Source organism: Saimiri boliviensis, chromosome 9, assembly GCF_048565385.1.
Source record: "Saimiri boliviensis isolate mSaiBol1 chromosome 9, mSaiBol1.pri, whole genome shotgun sequence".
Classification (NCBI taxonomy): Eukaryota; Metazoa; Chordata; class Mammalia; order Primates; family Cebidae; genus Saimiri; species Saimiri boliviensis.
Genome location: NC_133457.1, coordinates 44,846,282 through 44,870,021, shown reverse-complemented (window position 1 = coordinate 44,870,021; position 23,740 = coordinate 44,846,282). Strand labels below are relative to the sequence as shown.

Sequence of the window (23,740 nt, the reverse complement as noted above, 5' to 3'; positions counted from 1 at the left end):
TTTTTGGTCATGAAGTATTTGCCTAAGCCAATGTCTAGAAGGGTTTTTCTGATGTCATCTTCTAGAATCTTTATCGTTTCAATTCTTATATTTCAGTCTTTGATCCATCTTGAGTTGATTTTTGTATAAGGTAAGAGATGAGGATCCAGGTTCATTATTCTACATGTGGCTTGCCAATTATTCCAGCACTTTTTGTGAATAGGGCATCCTTTCCCCAATTTATGTTTTTGTTTGCTTTGTTAAAGATCAGTTGGCTGCAAGTATTTGGCTTATTTCTGGGTTCTCCCTTCTGTTCCATCAGTCTATGTGCCTATTTTTATCCCAGTACCATACTGTTTTTGTGACTATGGCCTCATAATTTGAAGTCACATAATGTAATGCCTCCAGATTTGTTCTTTTTGCTTAGTCTTGCTTGGCTAGTGGGCTCTATCTCAGCTCCATATGAATTTTAGGATTTTTTTACTAGTTCTGTGAAGAATAATGATGGTATTATGATGAGAATTGGATTGAATTTTTAGATTGCTTTTGGCAGTACAGTCATTTTCACAATATTGATTCTACCTATCTACAAGCATGGGATGTATTTTTATTTGTTTGTGCTGTCTATTATTTCTCTTAGCAGTGTTTTGTAGTCTTCCTTGTAAATGTCTTTCATATACTTGATTAGGTATATTTCTTTTTTTTCTTTTTCTTTTTTTTTTTTTTTGAGATGGAGTTTTGCTCTTGTTACCCAGGCTGGAGTGCAATGGCGCGATCTTGGCTCACCACAACCTACGCCTCCTGGGTTCAGGCAATTCTCCTGCCTCAGCCTCCTGAGTAGCTGGGATTACAGGCACGCGCCACCATGCCCAGCTAATTTTTTGTATTTTTAGTAGAGACAGGGTTTCACCATGTTGACCAGGATGGTCTCGATCTCTCGACCTCGTGATCCACCTGTCTCGGCCTCCCAAAGTGCTGGGATTACAGGCTTGAGCCACCGCGCACGGCCGATTAGGTATATTTCTAAGCATTTTATTTATTTATTTATTGGAGCGATTATGAAAGGGATTGAGTTCTTCATTTGATTTTCAGCTTCTCACTGTTGATACATAGCAGAGCTACAGATCTGGGTACATTAATTTTGTATCCTGAAATTTTGCTGAATTCTTTTATCAGTTCTAGCAGCTTTTTGTGAGTCTTTATGGTCTTCTAGGTATACGATCATATCATCAGCAAATAGTGACAGCCTGACTTTCTCTTTACCGATTCAATGCCCTTGATTTCTTCCTCTTGCCTGATCGCTCTGGCTAAGACCTCCCGTACTATGTTCAATAGAAGTAGTCAAAGTGGGCATCTTTGTCTTGTTCCAGTTCTCAGGGGGAATCCTTTCAACTTTTCTTTGTTCAGTATAACGTTGACTGTGGGTTTGTCATAGATGGCTTTTATTACCTTAAGTTATGTTCCTGTGTGCCGATTTTGCTGAGGGTTTTACTCATAAAGAAATCTTGGATTTTGTCAAATGCTTTTTCTGCATCTATTGAGATGATCATGTAATTTTTATTTTTAATTCTGTTTATGTGGCATATCACATTCATTGACCTGGATGTGTTAAACCCTCCTTATATCCCTGGTATGAAACCCATTTGATCACGGTGGATTATCTTTTTGATATGCTGTTGGATTCATTTTGCTAGTATTTTATTGAGGATTTCTGTGTCTATGTTCATCAAGAATACTAGTCCGTAGTTTCTTTTTTTAACATGTCCTTCCCTGATTTTGGTATTAGGGTAATACTGGCTTTACGGAATGATTTAAGGGAGATTCCCACTTCCTCTATCTTTTGGAATAGTGTCAATAGGATTGGTACCAATTCTTCTTTGAATGTCTGAGAGAATTCACCTGTGAATACATGTGATCCTGAATATTTTTTGGTGGCAACTTTTTAATTACCACTTCAGTCTCACTGCTTGTTATTGGTCTGTTCAGAGATTCTATATCTTCCTGGTTTAATCTAGAAGGGTTGTATATTTTCAGGAATTTATCCATCTCCTCTAGGTTTTCCAGTTTATGCATGTAAAGCTGTTCATAGTAGCGTTGAATAATCTTTTGTATCAATTGTAATATCTCCCATTTTGTTTCTTAATGAGGTTATTTGGATTTTCTCTCTTCCTTTCTTTGCTAATTTTGCTAATGGTCTATTGATTTTATTTATCATTTCAAAGAATGAGCATTTTATTTCATCTATCTTTTTATATTTTTTGTTTCAATTTCATTTAGTTCTGCTCTGGTCTGTCTTTATTTTCTTCTGCTGGTTGGATTACTGTTTCTCCTGCTCTGTAAGGTATGACCTTAGATTGTCTATCTTTGCTCTTTCACACTTTTTGATGTACGCATTTTATGCTATGAATCTTCCTCTTGGCATCACTTTCAGAATATCACAGAGGTTTTGATAAGTTGCGTTATTATCATTCAGGGCAAAGAATTTTTAAATTTACATCTTGATTTCATTGTTGACCCAGTTATCATTCAGGAGAATGTTATTTAATTTCCATGTATTTGCATGGTTTTGAGGGTTCATTTTGTAGTTGATTTCCAGTTTTATTCCACTGTAGTCTGAAAGAATACCTGATATTATTTCAATTGTCTTAAATTTACTGAGACTTGTTTTGTGGCCTATCACATGGTCTATCCTGGAGAATGTTCCATGTGCTGATGCAGAGAATGTATATTCTGCAGTTGGTGGGTCAAATGTTCTGAAAATATCTATTAAATCCATTTATTGTAAGGTATAGTTTCAGTCCATTGTTTTTCTGTTGACTTTCGGCTTGACGACCTGTCTAGTGCTTTCAGTGGAGTATTAAAGTCCCCACTATTATTGTGTTGCCATCTATCTCATTTATTAAATCTACTAGTAATTGTTTTATAAATTTGGGAGCTCTAGAGTTAGGTGTGTACACATTTAGAATTGCGATATTTTCCTTTTGGACTCGTCCTTCTATCATCATACCATGTCCCTCTTTGTCTTTTTTCACTGATGTTGCTTTAAAGTTTGTTTCATCTGATGTAAGAATAGCTAACCCTGCTCACTTTTGGTGTCCATTTGCATGGAATATCATTTTCCATCCCTTTACCTTAAGTTTATGTGAGGCCTTATATGTTAGATGCGTCTCCTGAAGACAGCAAAAACTCGGCTGGTGAATCTTTATCCATTCCGCCATTCTGTATATTTTAAGTGGAGCATTTAGGCCCCTTACATTCAAATGCTACTACTGGGATGTGAGGTACTATTCTATTCATCTTGCTGTTTGTTGCCTAAATACCTTTTTAAAAAAATTATTGTGTTATTGTTATATAGGTCCTGTAAGATTTATGCTTTAAGGAGGTTCTGTTTTGTTGGATTTTTGGTAGTATGTTTCAAGATTTAAAGCACCTTTTAACAGTTCTTGTATAGTTGCCTTAGTAGTGGAAATTCTCTCAGCATTTGTTTGTCAGGAAAAGACTGTATCTTCCCTTCATTTATGAAGCTTAGTTTTGCTGGATAGAAAATTCTTGGCTGATAATTGTTTTGTTTAAGGAGGCTAAAAATAGGAGCTGAATCTTTTCTGGTTTGTAGGGTTTCTACTGAGAAATCTTCTGTTAATCTGATAGGTTTTTCTTTATAGGTTACCTGATGCTTTGTCTCAGCTCTTAAGATTCTTTCCTTTGTCTTGACTTTAGATGATCTGATGACTATGTGCCTAGGCGATAATCTTTTTCAACAAATTTTCCAGGTGTTCTTTGAACTTCTTGCATTTGAAAGTCTAGATCTCTAGCAAGGCCAGATAACTTGTCCTCGATTATTCCCTCAAAAGTGTTTTCCAAACCTTTAGATTTCTCTTCTTTCTCGAGAACACCAATTATTCTTAGGTTTGGACATTTAACATAGTCCTAAAGTTCTTGGAGTCTTTGTTAGTTTATTTTTAATTCTTTTTTCTTTGTCTTTGATGGATTGGGTTAATTTGAAAGCCCTGCCTTCAAGCTCTGAATTTCTTTCTTCTACTTGCTTGCTTTATTGCTGAGACTTCCCAGTGCATTTCACATTTCTCTAAGTGTGTCCTTGATTTTCAGAAGTTGCTATTGGTTTTTATTTGTGCTATCTATTTCACTGAATAATTTTCTTTCATATCCTGTAACATGTCTTTTATTTCTTTGAGTTGGACTTCACCTTTCTCTGATGCCTCCTTGATTAGTTTAATAATCAACCTTCTGAATTATTTTTCTGGCAATTCAGAGATGTTGTTTTGGTTTGGATTCATTTCTTCTGAGATGATGTGATCTTTTGGGAGTGTTAAAGAAACTTGTTTTGTCATATTACCAAAACTGTTCTTCTGGTTGCTTTTAATTTGAGTAGACTATGTAAGAGGTAAGATCTGGAATTCAATAGCTGCTGTTCAGATTCTTTTGTTCCATTAGATGCTCTCTTGATGTGGCGTTCTCCTCCTACCCCTAGGAATGCAGCTTCTGGAAGAGACCAGCACCTACTCTGGTGGAGGTAGCAGGGGAGTTAAGTGGACTCTTTGAGGGCCCTTGGTTGTGTTTTGGTTTAGTGCACTGGTTTTGTGTTGGTTGACCTCCATCTAGAGGTGGAGCTTTCGAGAGCGCATCAGCTGGGGTCCTATAAGGAGGATACACACTTTTCCTAGGGACACATCGTTAAATATTCAGGTTTCTCAGGCAGTGTGTAGGGCCTCAGAGATCCCAAAAGATTATGATCTTTGGCTTCAGCTACCAGGTTGGGTAGAAAAAGACCACCAGGTTGGGGTAGGGATGGATAGACATGTCTGAGCTCAGCCTTTTCTTGGGTGGGACTTGCGGCAGCTGCTGTTGGGGATGAGGGTGTAATTCCCAATCCAATGAAGTTATATTCCCAGGGGGATTGTGGCTGCCTATACTGAGCCACACAGGTCACCAGGGAAGTGGGGGAAAGCCAACCGTCACAGGCCTCAACCCTCTCCCAGATAGTGCACAGTTCTAAAGGCAGGTCTCACTCCCACTATGCCCCATAACACCATGAAGTCTATTTCCAGGCGGCCGGTGATCAGGGATGAGAACTTGTCCTAGACCACTAGCTTCCCCACTGAGAAAGCAAGCAGACTCACCAGTTTTCAGTGTTTCAGGGAGCCTGCAGCTATGATCCAGTTTCCATATTTTAAAATTTAGTTATGTAAGAGGTAGCAATAGCAAGCAATCAAGGATTAGACAATGACTTTCTTAGGTATTACAAAATATTCAGGATCCAATCCTGATTAATAATACCAAAATTTTATAAAACATTGATTTAGCACTAAAAGTGGGCATTTTATCATATTCAATTTCCAAAAACTGATAGCAATCAAAATATTCAACTGTAGAATAAAATGCAGTACAAAACCATTTAATGAAATACTACTAAGCATAAAATGGAATACACTAATGATACATACAACCATGTGGATGAATTGTAAATGCTTTATGCTAAGTGAAGGAAGGCAGACTTAGAGGGCTACACATTGTTTGACTTCATTCACAAAAAGATTCTGGAAAAGGCAAAACTACAGGGATGGAAAACAAAGGAATGGTTTCCAGTGATTAAGGGTGGGAGGGAGGACTTGACCACAATGGGGAAGCCAAAGGGAGATTTTAAGAACTGTACTATATCTTAATATACTATCTTAATAATGTATTATTTATATTTTGGAAAAAATGTGACCAAATAATTTTGAAATAGATCTGGATAATGAAAACAGCAAAAATAGCTAAACAATAAAAAATCAAAATCTGTAAGAAAAATTTAGAGCAGGGACTAGTTCTGTGAGATAAGATGTATTATGAGGATTTGCAAATTCTTACACAAAGCAAGCACACATATTACAGGTAAGTAAATAGTATAAGCATATATTATAGGAAAAGTTGATATCAAAACGTGAAAAGAATAGATTAATTTTTAAGTTCACATAGGATACTAGTTTTTGAGAAAAATAATCACTTTAGGTACTTATTTGATACCAAATATGCTAAAGAGTTAAATGTAGAGAAAAAGCAAAAGATACAGAAATGAATATTAATGAAATCTCTTACATTTAAAGTGACTTTTTAAAAAGATACACTGGTAAAGTTAATTTCACATAAAAAGTAAACTATTATTTTTTAAGAAATAGAAGTAAAAGTTAAAGAGCAATCAAGGTAAAACATAAATGACAAATGCAATAGACAAATGTTTAATATTCCCAATATAGAAAGCATGTAGTCAAACCATAACATTTGCTCAAAATTTTTTTTTTTTTTGTAATCTCACTAGATAAAATTTAACTCAGTTTTGAATCGTACCTAACTAGAGCAAATCACCTCCATCTAGTTCTAATCAATTCAAAGGGTTCAGGGGCATATCTGGTCCCTTCAACCTGTTTGTTGTCAGCAAAACTAGCACTCATCAATTTAAAGTCAAGCATGTAGGATTCAACTTGTACTATATCAAGATGTTTCCAAAAGCATCAACTTATTTCTGCTTGGAAACATCTTTCATCTTTATCTTTGCATTTCAGTAAACCCTAAATGCTTATTCAGAATATTCCTTGATTCCTCTCCTCTATGCAGGGTTGATCAATCTCTCCTTTTATCCCATTATCACTTCCTTTATTACAATTATTCCATTATATGCTAAACCCTTACACTGAAAATATATCTGTACGTCTAACAGACATTCAAAGATATTTGTTTAATGAATAAAGAAAAAGCTAACTCAAATGTCTACAAGCGTAAAGCACATCAAAATATCATGAGAAAAGCTAGGCTCTAAAGTATACAATATTTTTGTGCCTTCAATCATAAACCTATTGTATCTTCTGTATTATTAAGGTTTGGGATTTTTTTTGTATATATATATATATATATATATATATATATATATATATATATATATTTCATCTAAATCTAGGATTGCTGAGATTGTTTTTATTCCAGTAGACATGACACTCTCAGAGGACTTTAAAATTGCAGCTCCATTCTAACCACAGAAGGATCTCTGTTCAGGTCTTTGAATTAGAAACCTGTGGTAATTGTTTTTCTAAGTGGTACTTTTCAATCCTAGAAACAATTCTGATAACAAGACTCATTTTCTCCACCATCTAAGAAATTCAAGGAATAAAAAGCATCATTAGGTCTCACTCAGTTTCCATCACTTCTTTGGCCCATTCAAAGAAAGGATACTATACAGATGGAGAAAATATGAGTCTGACATTCTTCTAATTGGAGCTTTTTAATAATATGCCTTTTCATCTAGACTTAGCTCTTAACCTTTATATACATGTATGTGTGTGTGTGTGTATATATATATTTATATATTTTATAGATGGCAAAAGAGCATCATTTTACAGCTTAATTTTCAAAGAAAGATTGTTTCCCTAAAAGGATTTTCTATAAATAGGCTACCTTTCCTTTGAAACAGAAGAACCACTTATGAAACATTAGTGTTAAAACCAAGTTCATGGTGTGGGTCAAAGAGATGCCAAATATTTCCATTCTGAAAATTAGAATGAGCATTGAAGTATGAAAGTGAATCTCAAGGAGGGATCTTTGAGCAGACTAAAGAAATGATGTATTTAACCCAATACAGAATATTAATATTCATTCTATGTAGCATGTAGGGAAGAAGGTTGGTCCTCCAAGTTTGATAATGGAGGGAAGTGACACTCAATTTCTTGCTGATCTTTTCTCCTGTGGTATATCCCCTCTTCATCAAAGAAAAGATCTAATACATAGCAGTACAATGTTAACACCTAAGCAGCACTTAGGATTTACCAGAAACATTCCAATTGCTCCACACAGTTTAATGTATTTAATCCATAGCCACCCTTTCAACACTAGTACAGAAGAGACTATAATTATTCCCATTTTGCCAAAGGGGAAATTGAGATACAAAGAGGTTAAGTAACTGCTCATGGTCACACATCTAATAAAGTTACAGAACTAAATCCTGGGGTCAATCAGCCTATTTACTACTGACATTACTAGTATGTACGCATCAAAGCAATTTATACACATAATGTAAAATGCAGCCTCCTCATCTGCAAGATAGAACAGTTCACTATGGACTTCACTAAGCCTTCAGGGAAAAAGGGTATAAATATTTATTTGAACGACATTTTGAATTAATGTAAAGGCTAGTGAATCCATTCTCCAGGTGGCACAGGGCACTACAAACCCAATGCGCTACAAGGACAGGACCTGGAGGCAACCTTGGGAAAAGAGAAACCTCTGAGAAGACAAGAACTGTTTTTTCAAATGATATTAATTCTAAAACAAAATCTAATTGTTGTTGTAGAGCTAATTGTAACAACCAACAGGATGTTTGGTGTTCCAACACATTTATTTCATATTCCTTTTGCTTTTACTGTCCATAGGTCATTACTCTTTAAAAAATTTAATCTGAAGAAAATAGCAATGAAAAGCAGAAAGCAGAATGGAAAACTAATTTAATCTTTATGAAATGAAAAGGGTTCTTGTGCTTTCAAACATTGTCTTCCATTTGAAATAAGAGTTTTGAGGTTTAAGTGTTTTAAAATGTACCAAATAAAATTATGCCGAATATTTCTATGTGGAATCATCATAGTTGATAATTTATGCATTCATTTTATAAGCATTTACTAATAAAATGCATTACTAAGAGGGAATTAAGGCAGTATTAGGAAATCACACTAGAATAATGTGCTCAACGATTTTAAATTCCATTGAGAGAGTCTACATTAAACATCGTACATTCAAATGGTAGGTATTGGAGGAGATACGAGAATAAAAAAGGCATAATTCTGCCATCCAGTGGGATAAGCTAAGCATACAACAGTTGTTAAATGAGGCTACGTATCACAAATAGACACTCCGTACAGGAGAAAATCATTTAATGCTATATAGTGAAAATTAAGGAAAGGGATAGATGGAAACCAGGAAAATCTGCATGAAAAGTGTTGAAGTTGAACAGTATCTCCTGGGGAAATGAGAGAGGAACAAATGGATTGCAGGCCCTGGGAACTACAAGGGCAATAATATGCTGGGAAACCATTACAATAAGTTTGAGATCATATAAGTTCATGCATGGCTATATTAACATAGCTGCCATGGTCCTGTAGAAAAAATGGGGCCAGTGTTTATAAATCTAAGAACTATCAGAGCAAATTCAAGGTAAGTATTTCTCTGATGCTATACTCTTTCCAGTTCTCTCAGAAAACTGTCAACCTCTAACACAGACATGTATAATTTATTGGATATTGTTCTAGAATGAGCTGTGAAAACTGTGCATAAGGCTCAAAATAGAAGGGTAGTCCTTACCTAGTTGCAAGGGATTTTGACCTTATATAGTCCGTGTACCAGATAATGTTCATCAATGATGTCATTCAGAGACTTCAACTATTATACTTCTAGCCTAGAAGGTGGATGTTGATGAAGTAATTTGCATGATGCTAATAGATGCTACAATAATGCTCCTAATACTGTCTACTATTTATTGCTAGAATTCATTGTGGGGCTGTATAAAATCTCTTAGTTAATCCTAGAGACACTTATAAAAGAGATATTGTTAACTTCAAATGGAACCACTACATTCTATGAGGAACCTAGCAGGACACTAAATAACTTGTTCAAGTTGAAAAGTAAAGAGAAAGCATCATAAGTCAAACTCAGGTCCATCTGATTCTAAAGGCATAGGTGGTATTCTCTGTTGTATACATTCTTCCAGAAATTAAATTCATAGAGGAAAAAGAGGATCCTGGCCATGAGGATCTCATAGAAAGCATATCATAAGCTGGACAAATGGTGTTCTTTTCTTTAACATCATATAGGTGTAGCGAAGATGCAGAATACTTGCATTTGGGATGTGAGAAATGAAGGAACTGTTCCATGAGGTAATGAATATCGAGTTGTGTCCTTTGAAAATAAATTACAGGAGAAATTTTTTCTTAAATTTTTTCATCTATTACATGGATTCATTCAGATAAAATTATAACTAGTTACAAAAGATGACTAGAGAATTACTTTCCTTAGAGATCTTTCAAATTAGGTGAAGATGCAATAAACTTAATGAAATCATGATTATGTGACTCTAAAATAGGAGACTTGACCACTTCTGAGAAATTTTTAAAGATTTTATGTGAACTCTAAAAGTATACAGTGTTCCATTAGTTGCATGCTAGTGTTTAAATTTGTAATTGTCATTAATATTATGAACATGTACTACAACTTGAAAACCTGCAAAGCCGTACTCAAGGTATGTCCCACATGGCGAATAGCACTCACCATGGTGAAGTCCACATGTAAGACGAACATGATCTGAAATTAGCAGTGACAAAAAGAAGCAACACAGAGAAGTTCTTATGATGATAACATAGCTCCCAGGTGGTATCTATGGTTAGCTTTCTGGTTCATAGATATTAGTCTTAAAAACTCCCTAAATTCTGGAAGACTCATTCCCATGCCACTCACAAATTCACGTAATTCTATTCCCACAATTGCAGCATGTCACACATGCTGCTTAAATATATTGTCTTAATAAAACATTCACATATTCTGTCAAACAACATGATATTTGCTAATAAAAATCGGAATGCAAACGTTCAGAAGACCAACCATTGCCTCTGCATGTAAAAGATAAAACAAAACACTCACTATAGATTAGGCACCGTGTTTATCAAAAAAAGAGAAAAAAAAGTTGTGTAACTCATATAATCAAAATTTATTTTTTAGTTGCTCCATTTAAACTAGCTTTCTAGAACATACCCAGGTTCTCAAAATAAGATTTAAGAAAAGTGAGAGCGTATTTAAACTTTGCCTTTATCTTGGTTATCTTTCGTCATCTTTTCTAAGATAAAGGGCTTGAATTTATATCAGCAGTTTTCAATGTTTGTTTGTTTTTTGTCTTCTTCTCAGGGTCTCTTTGTACTCTGAAAAATTACTGAAGACCCCCAAAAACTTTTGTGTATACAGTTTATATTTATTGACACTTAACATTAAAAAATAAAATGGAAAATGTTAGATGTTTACCTATTAATTTATTTTAAAATAACAATAATAGTCCTGAAACATACTGATATAAATAATATAATTTTATTTAAAAATACTATTTTCAAAAAGAAAATAAAAAAAAAGAGAAGAGTGGTCTTGTAATTTCTGGCTTAATAGACAACAGCTGGATTCTAATTTGCTTCCATATTCTGTCTTTTGCCACATTGCAAATCATGCAGCCCCTGGAAAACTCCACTATACATTCATGACAGAATCAGAGTGAAAAGTACAAACAATGAATCAGTATTATGATAAAAATATTTTTGATCTTGTAGTCCACCAGAAAGTATCTTAGGGACCTCCAGCAGTCTCTGTAACATCCTTTGTATCAAGCTCACTATTCCATCTTAAAATGATTATGTGTAAAAACATATTAGTTTCAATATTTTTCTTCAGTGCTTTTGTGTACTTTAAGATTTTTTTTTAAATTTTAAAACCCCATTACCTTTTATATGGGTACAATTTTGATTCTTTTGCATGGACCTTTATTAAGACACACTGTGATTAGCTAAATCATAGTCAGCCAGTGATTGCTCACCCACAGGAGATGTGATCACATTTTGATCTGCCATTACACACGCTCTATCAACATTGAAATGGTGTATCCTTTTTCTACAAATAAGCCATTACCCATGAACAAATGCTGCCTTACTTAGAGTATCTATCGTATGTCTATTTTCAATAAAGTCAGGGAATTTGAGGAATTTTATGTTCACTTCTGAAATCTCCCCCATCTATCCTGAGGGACTGAGTTAACTTGAATATAGTTTACAGAAGAGACTATAAAACTCAAAATATTAATAAAAATAATAGATCACAGAATAACAAATTTAATGTCTGTATGAATATAATACCTTAGTTTGGGTTCACCAGAAAGAGATTGTAAAACAAGCTTGCTTGTGAACATTAATTCTTAGGAAGTATTTTCAGGAAAAGCCAGTGGGGGAAAATGCGGAATTGGAACCAGGAAGTGAAGGAGTCAAGCCAGGATGTGGTATTAAACCGCCCCACAAACTACAGCTGTCTGAATGAATCCTTCAGAAAAACTATAGAGACAGTATACATTACACAACGGTGTTCTCATCAGAAGCAGGAGAACTGGGATACTGATCGTCTAACACCTGTCAATCACTGTTTATGGACTGCCCCACATGGGGATGTAAATTCCCGGGTACTTCTGACTCTCACTGCTCATAGGCAAAACAGGCTGTGGCAGCCTGAGGGCAGTCCACCTAATGAAAGAGATGCAGGTGCTGGCTGATGGCCACAGGCAAACAACCTGGGAGCACTAACATCTGTTTTAATAACAAACAGCTAGAAATCAACTTCAATTATTGAGTTCTTTTTCTTTAGGGCATCTCAGAGGCTCAACTAGTGTCAACTGTTTGATATAAACCTCTGGTTCAAGAGAAAATGGTTATGTTTTCATATGTACAGTCTCCCAATCTTGCTACAGGGATAATATGTAATGTATAATAACTTTGGCTAAGAGACACATTTTTGAAAATTCACTTAATTTTAAAAATTATTTAAGCTTAAGCATTATCTATCTTTCTTAATACATAAGTATGCATATTCACCACCTCTGAATTTTTAATTTGTGTCTCAAAACTAAGCTTTCATATGAAAGATTTAGGATCTTTAGAGCTTTAGGACACCCCTGTTTCATGGGACAATGAATAGGGGTGTGAGCATCATCTATGCTTTAGATATTATCATCTAAAATGTAAAGCTGATGATAACTTCAAGGAGCTCCATTTTGGTTTTCTAGGCCCTAATAATTTTTCAAGAAAAAGAATTACTGAAAGCAAGTATTAAGGTTGAGACCCAAGAGATACACATTTGCATAAATTTAGATTAGCAAGTAGGATTCTTTCTCTGGCATCCTTATGGTATCAGACAGTTTAAGTTAATATTTCATTTATTTGAATAGAAAACAGTGCGCTCTAAGATGCGAGGAGTTCCCAAAGCCTCTCCTTTCAGATGCTCAACAGTCTTAATAGTAACAAGTGCTTATGAGAAGGTATAAAGGAACCGTGAAGTTAAAATAATATACAAGACGGTTTTTTTCTATTTAATACACAAGCAAGTCAAATGATACTGAAAAGATACTTTCTTTCGCCTTAATGTAGTCAGCTTACTGAACTTTCTTCTAGGTGATGTCCGATGACCCTGGCCTGTCTTCAGCAAGAATCCTACCCCTGATGTTTCCCGTTGGTAATTTTCCAACCACTGACCTCCTTTGCTGCTCCTTGGCTGTGAATTTCCACTTGTCTATGCTGCATTTGGAGTTGAGTCCAATCTCTCATCTCCACTCTAAGACTCCATTGCAGTGGTGCCTATAACTATTGTGATGGTGCTGAAAAAATGTCTTACTGTTCTTTAACAAGCATCACTATTATTTTTATTCCACAAAAACTCACAGAGAAGATAAAAACTAGGAGAAACTATGAGAGTTTTTCAGAGACTATTTAACAATGTAATATAGGAATAGTCTGGATGATATTCAGTGAATACATGTTCTATACTAGTATATTAATTTTTCTGTTGTTGCTATAACAAATTATCTAAGACTTAAAGGCACAAAACAACATAAACTTATTATCTTATAGTTCTATAGGTCGGAAGTCTAACACAGATCTCACTGTGGTAAAATCAAAGTGTCAGCAAGGCTAAGTTTATTTCTGGAGGCTCCAGGGGAGAAATTCAATTCTTGGCCTTTTTCAACTTCTAAAGGCAGCCTCCTGTCTTCAAGCTCAGCAATGTTAGGTCAGTTCTTTGCACACTGCATTGCTCTAACCTCCTCTTCTACCTTTCTCCTCCACTTTTGAGGATGCTTCTAATTACTCTGGACATACCCAGATAAACCATGGTAATTGATATGGATTGGATTTGTGTCTCCACCCAAATCTCATGTCAAATTGTAATCCACAATGTTGAAGAGGGGTCTGGTGAGAGGTGATTGGATCGTGGGGTTAGATTTCCTCCTTGCTAATCTCATGATAGTGGGTTCCCACAAGATCTGGTTGTTTAAAAGTGTGTAGCACCTCCTCCTTCACCCTCTTCCTCCTGCTCCAGCCATGTAGGGCATGCCTGCTTCCCCTTTGCATTCTGCCATGATGTAAGTTTCCTGAGTCTTCTTCAGCCATGCTTCCTGTATACCCTGTGGAGCCATGAGCCAGTTAAACTTATCTTTGTTATAAATTACCCAGCGTCAGGTAATTCTCTATAGCAATGTGAAAACAAGCTAATGCAATAATTTCCCTATTTTAAGGTCAGTTTATTAGCAACCTTAATTCCTGCTGTAACCTTAATTTCTCTTCTTCATGTAACCTAACATATTTACAGGCTTGGGGGACTAGGACTTACAGATCTTTAGAGGGCCATTATTCTCTCGACCACAACTAGGTATTTGCTTATTAATTTAACAAATGATATACGTATTGTTCTGTGCCAGGCATTGGGTTAGATGTTTGGAAGAAACAGTCAGGTGCAGTCCTTATATTCAAAGGGTTTGAATTGTTTAAGGAAAATGGGAGAGATAAGCATCAAAGTTCCTTCTTAGAAAAAGCCACAATCTAATAGGACAAATGAGTTTTCATAAGCATGCCATTTTTCTATGAAAGATTCATTTTTTTGCACTGAAAAATAACTAAAATATTACTCAAATAATTGACTCATCATTCAGGGTTGAAGGACGTATGAAATCTGAGGAAGGAGCTAAGAAGATAAACACATAATGGCTGGTTCAGAACTTGCCTACTAAGTGCTTTCATTCACATTTCTCTTGAAATATTTTCTTAAGTTTTGCAGACTTTTCATTCTAAAAAATTATATCATAAATAATGAGGTTTGTGTATAGCAGGCTTTTTGATGGTTACAGAGAGAGAGTGGCAAGTAGTTAATTCAGAATACTATCCATTCGTACAAAAATTGGTTGGAATGTGTTCTTAAATCAATCCTATTAAATGAGATTCTAGATTCTGAAATGCACTAAGAACTTAATTATTCAGTTTGGTTTCCCTGGCTTGTGTGTTAATTGCTCTTAAGCCACTCAACTCTCAGCTTGCTAATTCGACTCATCCGCACAGACACAAAATGGTTTAACTACTCATTAGTGATGCTGACAGAAGGCAAAGCCCAACATGGTCTTAGAAAAAAAATTATTGTTTTATTATTCATTTTGTAAGTTTTTACTGTGAAATTTTCAGTTCAGAAATTTGTGTAGAGCTGAATGGAGTCAGTATTTTAGAAATGTGTTTTGAAGGTTGTTCACGATTTTGGAGATGGATAGGAAACCTCCTCATCCCTTTTCTCTATCCCATGAAATGCAACTACTTGAGTCCAGCAGATCTGGAATCAAATGGTAATTCTAGCAACGTTATACTGCCACTGCAACTATAGAAAAAATATGATGAAGAAAGCACTGATCCTATTTTATTGATTAAATCTATAGATTATGTTATATCACATGATAACATTATAAGAGAAATAATAAGCTAATGAGGTACTTTCTCTAGAAAGAAAGGAACAACAATATTATGTGAAAAGGAATACCATATAGCTGGGAAATACTCTGTTTTGCTTTTTCTCAAGACATTTATCTTTTTTATGTGAAGAAGTGGCAGGGGGAGCAGAAGTGCTGCATAATCATAGTACTTAACTAGCTCCAGTGGCAAAAACTTTAGAGACATTTCAATATAATTAGGCAAGACCATTTGCCATGTCAGAAAACAGAGTTAATTATTGAACTGTTCAAGAATGAGTTCTTTAAAGGAACTACAATTAGGGCTTCAGTATACATCTTGAAAAGCAGTCTTAGAAAAATCAGGCTTTCCAAACTGTAACTTTTCTCAAATCAGTTTCTTATTCTTTTAAATATTTCTCTCTTCTCTCTCTCACATACTTTCTTTCTCTCTCGATTTAGATACAGAGATTTTTTAATTAAAAAGCTTAAAAAGTATTTAATTATTTTCCTCAATGTTTTCCACCAAGTTGGTTGTATATTTGTTTAGCCAGAACTGTGCATTCTCCCTATACCTTCAGAAAGTTTATTAAAAGCAAATATACGTATGATGGTCATTTTATTCATGGAACTATACAACTCCAAAGAGTATTTATTGAGAATTTACATAGAGCTAATCATAGAGCCCTTGAGCTACACAAATGAAAAAGATCCTAGTTTGGAAAATTCAAAATCAGACAAATTAAAAAAAAATCTTTATCACTATTTACTTAACCTGCTCCTAGCAACAATAGAACTTCATGAGGCACTCAAGGCAAGTATGACATTAAGTAATAAAATTTAAAGTAATAGTGAAAGACCTTCCAACCTTCTCAATGTAAGACTCCAGCTGCAACTAAAGATCTTCACTTCACTTCAGCCAGCTGCAGGCATTCACACATTGGATCTCATATCTAAGTCCACCTCTACCTTTATCCAAGACCCAAACCTCAAAAAATACCTTCTCTTTGATGCAAATTTTCTATGCCTGCACCTCACCTTCACTTTGTAGGCTTTATGGCTGCTCTAAATCTTTTCTATTTTCATCAGCCAGCTATCTCTTTATGTACTCAATTGTTCTGAGGCCAGGCATGCCACCATTCTTTTCTTTTTCTTGTCTTTCTTATCTTTGTCCTTACTTCTCTCGCTAAATTTCAACCCTGGCTTGCCACCTGACTACTACCTCTGATGTTTACCTTCATCAACCATACTATGTGAGTTATAATCTCTGTTCTTTAAAAACAACAACAACAACAACAACAACAGCAACAAAGTCATAAAAACAGTATATTTGGGCCATGAACTCCACTTTACTACTTTAGCTAGTGAAGTGAATACCTTCCTTTATAGCCAGAAGTCTTCAATCAGAAAGTAGTTTCCTAACGCAATTTCTAAAACCCCCAACTTGAATTCGACTTTCCCTAAAATCAGAGCATGGGACAAGGTAGTTTAACTGGGAGTTGATGTCAGGAAGTAGATATGATAGAAAAGGGAAAGACAGGGAAGGGGGAAACTGCTGATAAAAGATACCTCATTGAGGTTGTTACCACTGTGGATAACCTCTCAAGGCACCTTGTAGAAAGTGACAATTATCTTTCCAAAGGATGAGAGACTCAATGTTATCTCCTGGCTTCTATACTATGTTGATTGAAGGTTGTCCCAGGGGGTGATAATTCCGCCAAAGTTTTTAGAAGACATGTGTCTCATTGAGCAAGCTTTTATAGATTTTGTCCTGAAGTGGAAAAGTGAGGAAACCAGGTGGATATGTGATGTAAGAAGCTTTTAGGTTGCATTTCGTATGCAGCTGAAATCACAGATGGGTAGAATACACATAGCCCTGTCACAAAACTCACTTCAATTATTTCTGTTCTTTTGAAGATGAAACTTTTTTCCTTCTCTATTTAACTTCTCATAGAAAGACTTAAGAAATTTAATCACCTCTTCTTTCTTTCTCATGTATCTAACCAGTTGCTAGTATATAGCTTTTTTACCTTCACAACATCAGATGCGGCTTCACAGAAAGGCTGAAAAATGATGAACCAAATCAAATTTCATAGAATTCACATAGATTCTAAGACTCCATTGGCCATGATGTTGTCCAGCTGCTCTGTGAAGTTCACTAGTAATATTTTAAAGGTATCTGTTTCATCATGAAGCAACAAAGTCTGATATATAGAAATAATCTGAAGACATCACCAACATTAAGAATGACAGGCTTCACAGAAGCCTAAGTATTGTAAAAATTCTTAGTGGTGAAAAATCTAAAATGATACCCAATTGGGGATTACACTGTTCACAAAGCATGTTGTGCAAGTGATGCTTTCATTTCACAAAGATGAAACATTTGGAAAGAAGCAATGACATATTTTTGCCCAACTATACCCCACAGTATTTTTTATTTGCTACCTCTCTCAGTTATAGTTGTATTTGTGGACTTAAGAGACAGTTACTATTGAGCAAACACAGATTGTAAGGCTCTGCAACATTTCCCATTGATAAAATTTTGTAAATCTATTGATTAAATATTCTGATTTCAGAATCATGTAAGATACATTTAAGATAAATTACATTTAAATATATCATTGATATTTTACTCTGGTGGGAATGTTAAATTTATACAAATATTTCTGTTCGTCATTTAAAAAAAATCATTTTGTAAATATTTTTTCTTGCTTGTTCCCATAAAGTATTCATATACATACAAAGTCATATGTATTTTTATTTATATCAACACACACATTAAAATTACTATGTCAGAGCATCAAAAAGCCCCATATTTTATTTATTAGACAAATATTATTCCTCTGGTGTATAAGTTCTATTTGTGCAAAGTTCTGTCAGTCACAAGAGTTGTAAATTTTAAAAGATGCCATCAGGTGCTAAGCTTTCTCTCAAATTTTCACTACTTCTTAAAGAGTTCAATTGAGATTAGAAACAATTACATAAAAAGTAAGGAAAGCATATCAGAAGTGAGTTATTCCATTTTATTCTGAAAAGACTGTTCCTCTGATAGGAACACGTGCTTACAGGAAAAAAAAAGTCTGGTTTGAGAGCAAAACATGGTTTATTTTTTTACAAACCAGCCTGCATGCTCTGTTCATCAATACATGTCCCTACATGTGAAAGCCTTTTCCGCATGGTGTATCACTCTGCTCTGGGGGCTCTTTGAAAGTGAGCCTTTCAAGTCCATGCCCCACAGATCCCTGAAGTGTCTGGAAACTAACCCTTTGCTTTTGCCAGAGGTTTGAAAATGGAACACTTTGGGGCTATACAACGTTGCTGTGCGATTCACTACAGGACAAAGAAATGTTTAGGGTTAGGCGGGCAAGCAACTAATGATCCTTCATTTTGTCCAGAAAACATCAAGATCGATATGTAGGACATGCAACATTTATGGAATGCTGCATTTTCTTTTCCCTCTAGGGGAGGGAGAAAACACTGAATGATCTCTTTCTGCTGATGGCTATAACACTCAAATGATTGACACTATTTAACACATGTTTTTGGTCTCTCCTTCCCATCTGCTAGCAGCAACACAGGTGACTGATCTTTCTAAACTTCCTGTATACTAGTACTCAACAATTTTATTTTTGGCATGTATATTTAGCTTCATTGATCCCAGTAACCAAAATCTAGGGGTAACATTACAATCTAAAATGAACAGAGGTAGTTCTGGGATGTGCTAAAAGGTATTAATGATCCATGATGTATTCATTTTAAAAAGACCTTCTATAAATAAATAGGAGGAGCCCAGAGAAATAAAGGATGCTCCAAAAAGATAGCTATGAAGTTCTCTTCCAACTCACATACCTGTCAGGAATCAGAACCTAATACCAACATGAATCATATTTAATTAGCAAATTATTCCAACAGTGGCTCAAATCAAAGTGGCACAGCAACATAAATGTGGTCAGTGTTAAATGTCCTTGCACATTTCCTTAACTATGTCCTTTTTAGAACTTGAAGTTCAGAGCAATGTCAACATTTTAGGTTGAAATAGATTTTTTTCCTTGTTCTTTTATAGAAATGAAATAGTAGGAAACTTGGAAACTAGACGATCATCTCAGGAAAATAATTAGCTTCGCATCTCTTTTAAGAATAATTGCCATTTTGTTGGCCAGGCTCATGCCTGTAATCCCAGCAATTTGGGAGGCTGAGGCGGGTGGATCACCTGAGGTGGGGATTTTGAGACCAGCCTGACCAACATGGAGAAACCCCGTCTCTACTAAAAATACAAAATTAACCGGGCATGGTGGTATATGCCTATAATTCCAGCTACTTGGGAGGCTGAGGAAGGAGAATTGCTTGAACCCGGGAGGCGGAGGTTGTGGTGAGCTGAGATCATGCCATTGCACTCCAGCCTGGGAAACAAGAGGGAAACTCCAACTCAAAAAAAAAAAAAAAAAAAAAAAACAAAAAAAAACCAAGAGGAGTCATTGTCATTGTCAACAGTGACAGAAATCGAATGCCACTAATATTTGCTCAATAACACATGCACATTTCCCCCACACTGTCCTTAAACAGAGAGCTAGGCAGTATGAATATGGCACCAATTGCTCTGCACTTGCTTAGAGTAATATTAAATATAGGAGATACAGTTAGGCTGTGTCCCCACCCAAATCTCATCTTTAATTCCCAAGTGTCGTGGGAGGGACCTGGTGGGAGGTAATCGAATCATGGGGGCAGGTCTTTTCCATGCTGTTCTCATGATTGTGAATCTGTCTCATGAAATCTGATGGTTTTAAATTGGGGGCTTTGCCTGCACAAGCTCTCTTCGCTTGTCTGCCATCACGTGATTGCATGCCTTTCACCTTCCCCCATGATGGTGAGGCCTCCCCAGCCACGTGAAACTGTAAGTCCAATAAACCTCTTCTTTTCTAAATTTCCCAGCGTTGGATATGTCTTTATCAGCAGCATAAAAACAGACTAATACAATAGGGCTCTAGTATGAGAAGATGATTGACATGATATTCAATCTTTCAACAGCTTTCTGAAGGCCCGAGGATCTCAGGTCATCATTATTGGATCACTGTGAGTCCCTCATCTACATTACCTTAAAGCAATGTATTTAAACCGTCAATGTGCAGTTCGATAAAACCACAAAATTTGGAATTCAAATATGTCAAATCTTGATAAGGCAGAACACTGAGATTTTTCAGATTTTAAAAATTGTATTTTAGTTTTCAGTGAGTCACACTAATTACACGAGTATATTCAAAAGCAAACACATATTCTCTAAAGTAATGAAAAAGATTAGAAAATTGACCACTTAAAAAAGGGTATGAATATCTGATGCCATAGCTTATAGTGATATCCTACTCTCTGTCTTAAAGATGGACTTGAATATTGGTTAATACATACATTTCTGAAAGTAAGATTTCAGCTATTTCCAGGTAATCAGTAATGAGGACCGATAAAGGCAGACAGCATATACCCAAATTGTATTATGCCTGTCATGACTGACTAATTATACTCAACAAGGGCAAATTACCTTTTTACCTTTAAAAATACCAATATCTTATCTTATAGCCTCTTTTCTTCCACAGCTAATTTAAGTATCAAAGATTAAATGTCTTTACTTAGCATTTGAAGCCGTTATTCAACTCTAACTTTCAAAGTAATTTATAAACAAGCAGATTCAAGCACTGATGATGATCGATATTGTATACTTAGTTCTATTATGATGAGTCGAAATCTCAGAAGCATACAGTTATCTCTCCTAAGAGTTTTATAACTGAACATAATTATTTTGTCTTTCTTGTTCCCAGGAGATAAAAGTGAGTGAGAAAACTCATAACCAAGTTCCTGCTATTCACGATGTTTCCATTGGGTGTAGCTATGATATTAGATAGGTTAATATCACAGCCTGCATATTCTGGAAGGATGCCCAGACATTTGGGGATTTGTAGTGACTTTCTTTGTCTTCAGCATTAAATTGTATTAGTCAGCGATATGTTCTATGGGGAAAACTAAATAAAATACTTTCAAATCAATCAGAGAAAGAAGGATTTCGATACGTCTTTTTTTCAAAAATGAACAAATAAAAAAATTGAGACTTGGACTAAAACTTGAATCATCCATAATTTCTATACAGTGTGCTCATTTATATTTTTATATAATTATATAATTTATACCTCGTTTGAACACCTTCTGTATCGATAGGTAGCTGTTGGATAAAACAGAGGAAAGTCTACAAACTGCAACTCCTTTACTCAATGACAGGTCTGAGTAAAGTGTCTGAAAATGTCTGTTTATACAAAAAAAAAAAAAAAAAAAAAAAGTATTTCTGCTAAAATGCAAGGGCAGCTAACATGCTGAGATGAAAACTGCTAACTCTTTTCTTAACAACACCATATGTCTCCAATTGGATCATAATGCAGTCAGTTCCCAAGGGAGCGTTCCACATGGACGCTAACCAAATCAAGGCACAGTCTTCACTGCATGTTGACTCGCTGATTAGCCAGCAATCAGCTACTTTGGATTTTCAGATTATGCGAGTGTCTGTCTGAATGGTCTTTCTGCATTATTGACATCCTCCTTATACAAAGCAAGTCGTTACAAAACCCTCCACAAAAATATTTCTCATTTTGTACACACTTCCTCTTATATAGAAACTCAATATATTTTAAGAAACGAAAATGCTCAACCTCTGAACTCTCTGATGAGTTTTAAATAGTAGATTTAAAATACAGCAAGCAGTACTGAAATCCAGCTTAAAAAGACAAAAGGCACATATTGTAAGACAAAAGAAGTGACCTTAGTCTCCCCTAAGAATAACTATATATAAAAGACCAACAAATAAACCAACATTCATTATTCAGATGATTCTACATTTATGTAATTTTTCTTAATTTAATACTTCATTCAAGCTTTAATTGTTTATATAGGAATTATATTTAAAACTTTACTTACTTAATATTAAAACCTTCCACATATACTACATCCTCAAGTTCTGGCATTTGAACTTCTGATACACATAATAAATCCAATTATTTCATGTTTAATGTAATTCTTAATAGTATAAAGTTAGAACACTTTATGATGTGTATAAAACCTTAGAAATTTTGCCTTGGGAAATGTGAAATGCCCTGGGATAGTCCAGATGGGGCTTCTCACACTAGCTCTGATAAATAGGCAGTATTTTCTAAAATTTCCAATTTGTCAGTAACTGATATTTTTTTAAAAGAAAATTATGCACTTAGATTTCATGACATTGTCAAATTGCTATACAAGTTTCTAATTGCTTTCTCTCAATTTCTGTATTTTTCTTGTCACGGACTGGTAAGAAATGTTTCATGACTGGCATAAATTTGTGGGATTTATTGTAAATATCATTGTTTAGATACTTTATAGCTTAGAAATTGGAATTTTAATATTAATGCTGAGTCATAAACTTCCATCACTTCCAGCATATCATTCTTTAACTATTTTCTTCTAATCCACTTTAGAAAATTAGCAGCAGAAATTCAAAGAAAAGCCAAGTAAGAATTACCAAAAAGCTTTAGAGATAGATGAGTCGCTACATAGTATTATTTAAAAATATACATTAATAAACAGAAACCCGCAATCTTGCAATGATCAGCAAGGGCTTTATCATGTACTTATTCTAATAATAGCAATTTAAGCCTCCACATCATTTAGTGACTTATTAGCGACATTTCTTACCTGGGATGCCTGGTGGTGTTTTCAGATATTTTCCATTAAAATGTTGAATTACCACTTCACATTTTTCAGTAGACTCCATTCTGGGAAAAAAAGAAAACCATAGATCACATATGGTTGTCAAAAAAAAGACACTTAAAAAGTAAAGGAAAACTAGAAAGCCATGAAAATACATGATTTGAGAAATGTATCTCTATTGTTGACTTCTATCATGGCCACAATGAGAAGACTGATAAGAGAACATCATTAATTCATCATTGCTGAGAAAGTATTATTCACTCTATTGAAAGCTGCCTAGGAGGGCTCTGTCCTGGGATAAATGTGCAGAACGTGCAGGTTTGTTACGTAGGTATAAATGTGCCATGATGGTTTGCTGCACCCATCAACCCGTCATCTAAATTAGGTATTTCTCCTAATGCTATCCCTCCCTTAGTCCCCCATTCCCCAACAGGCCCTGGTGTGTGGTGTTCCCCTCTGTAACCATGTGTTCTCATTGTTCAACTCCTACTTATGAGTGAGGACTTGCAG

General features: G+C 35.1%; 1 protein-coding gene across 6 annotated transcripts in view; it reads right to left on the bottom strand.

The window, feature by feature from the left end:
• RBMS3 (RNA binding motif single stranded interacting protein 3) overlaps positions 1-23,740 on the bottom strand; it is a 1,456,421-nt gene that overhangs the window by 241,515 nt on the left and 1,191,166 nt on the right. For all 6 annotated transcript variants that reach the window (XM_074405764.1, XM_074405765.1, XM_074405763.1 and 3 more), the window contains one exon: positions 23,216-23,295. In XM_074405764.1, the coding sequence (XP_074261865.1) occupies positions 23,216-23,295 (80 nt within the window). The remainder of the gene's footprint in view (positions 1-23,215; positions 23,296-23,740) is intronic.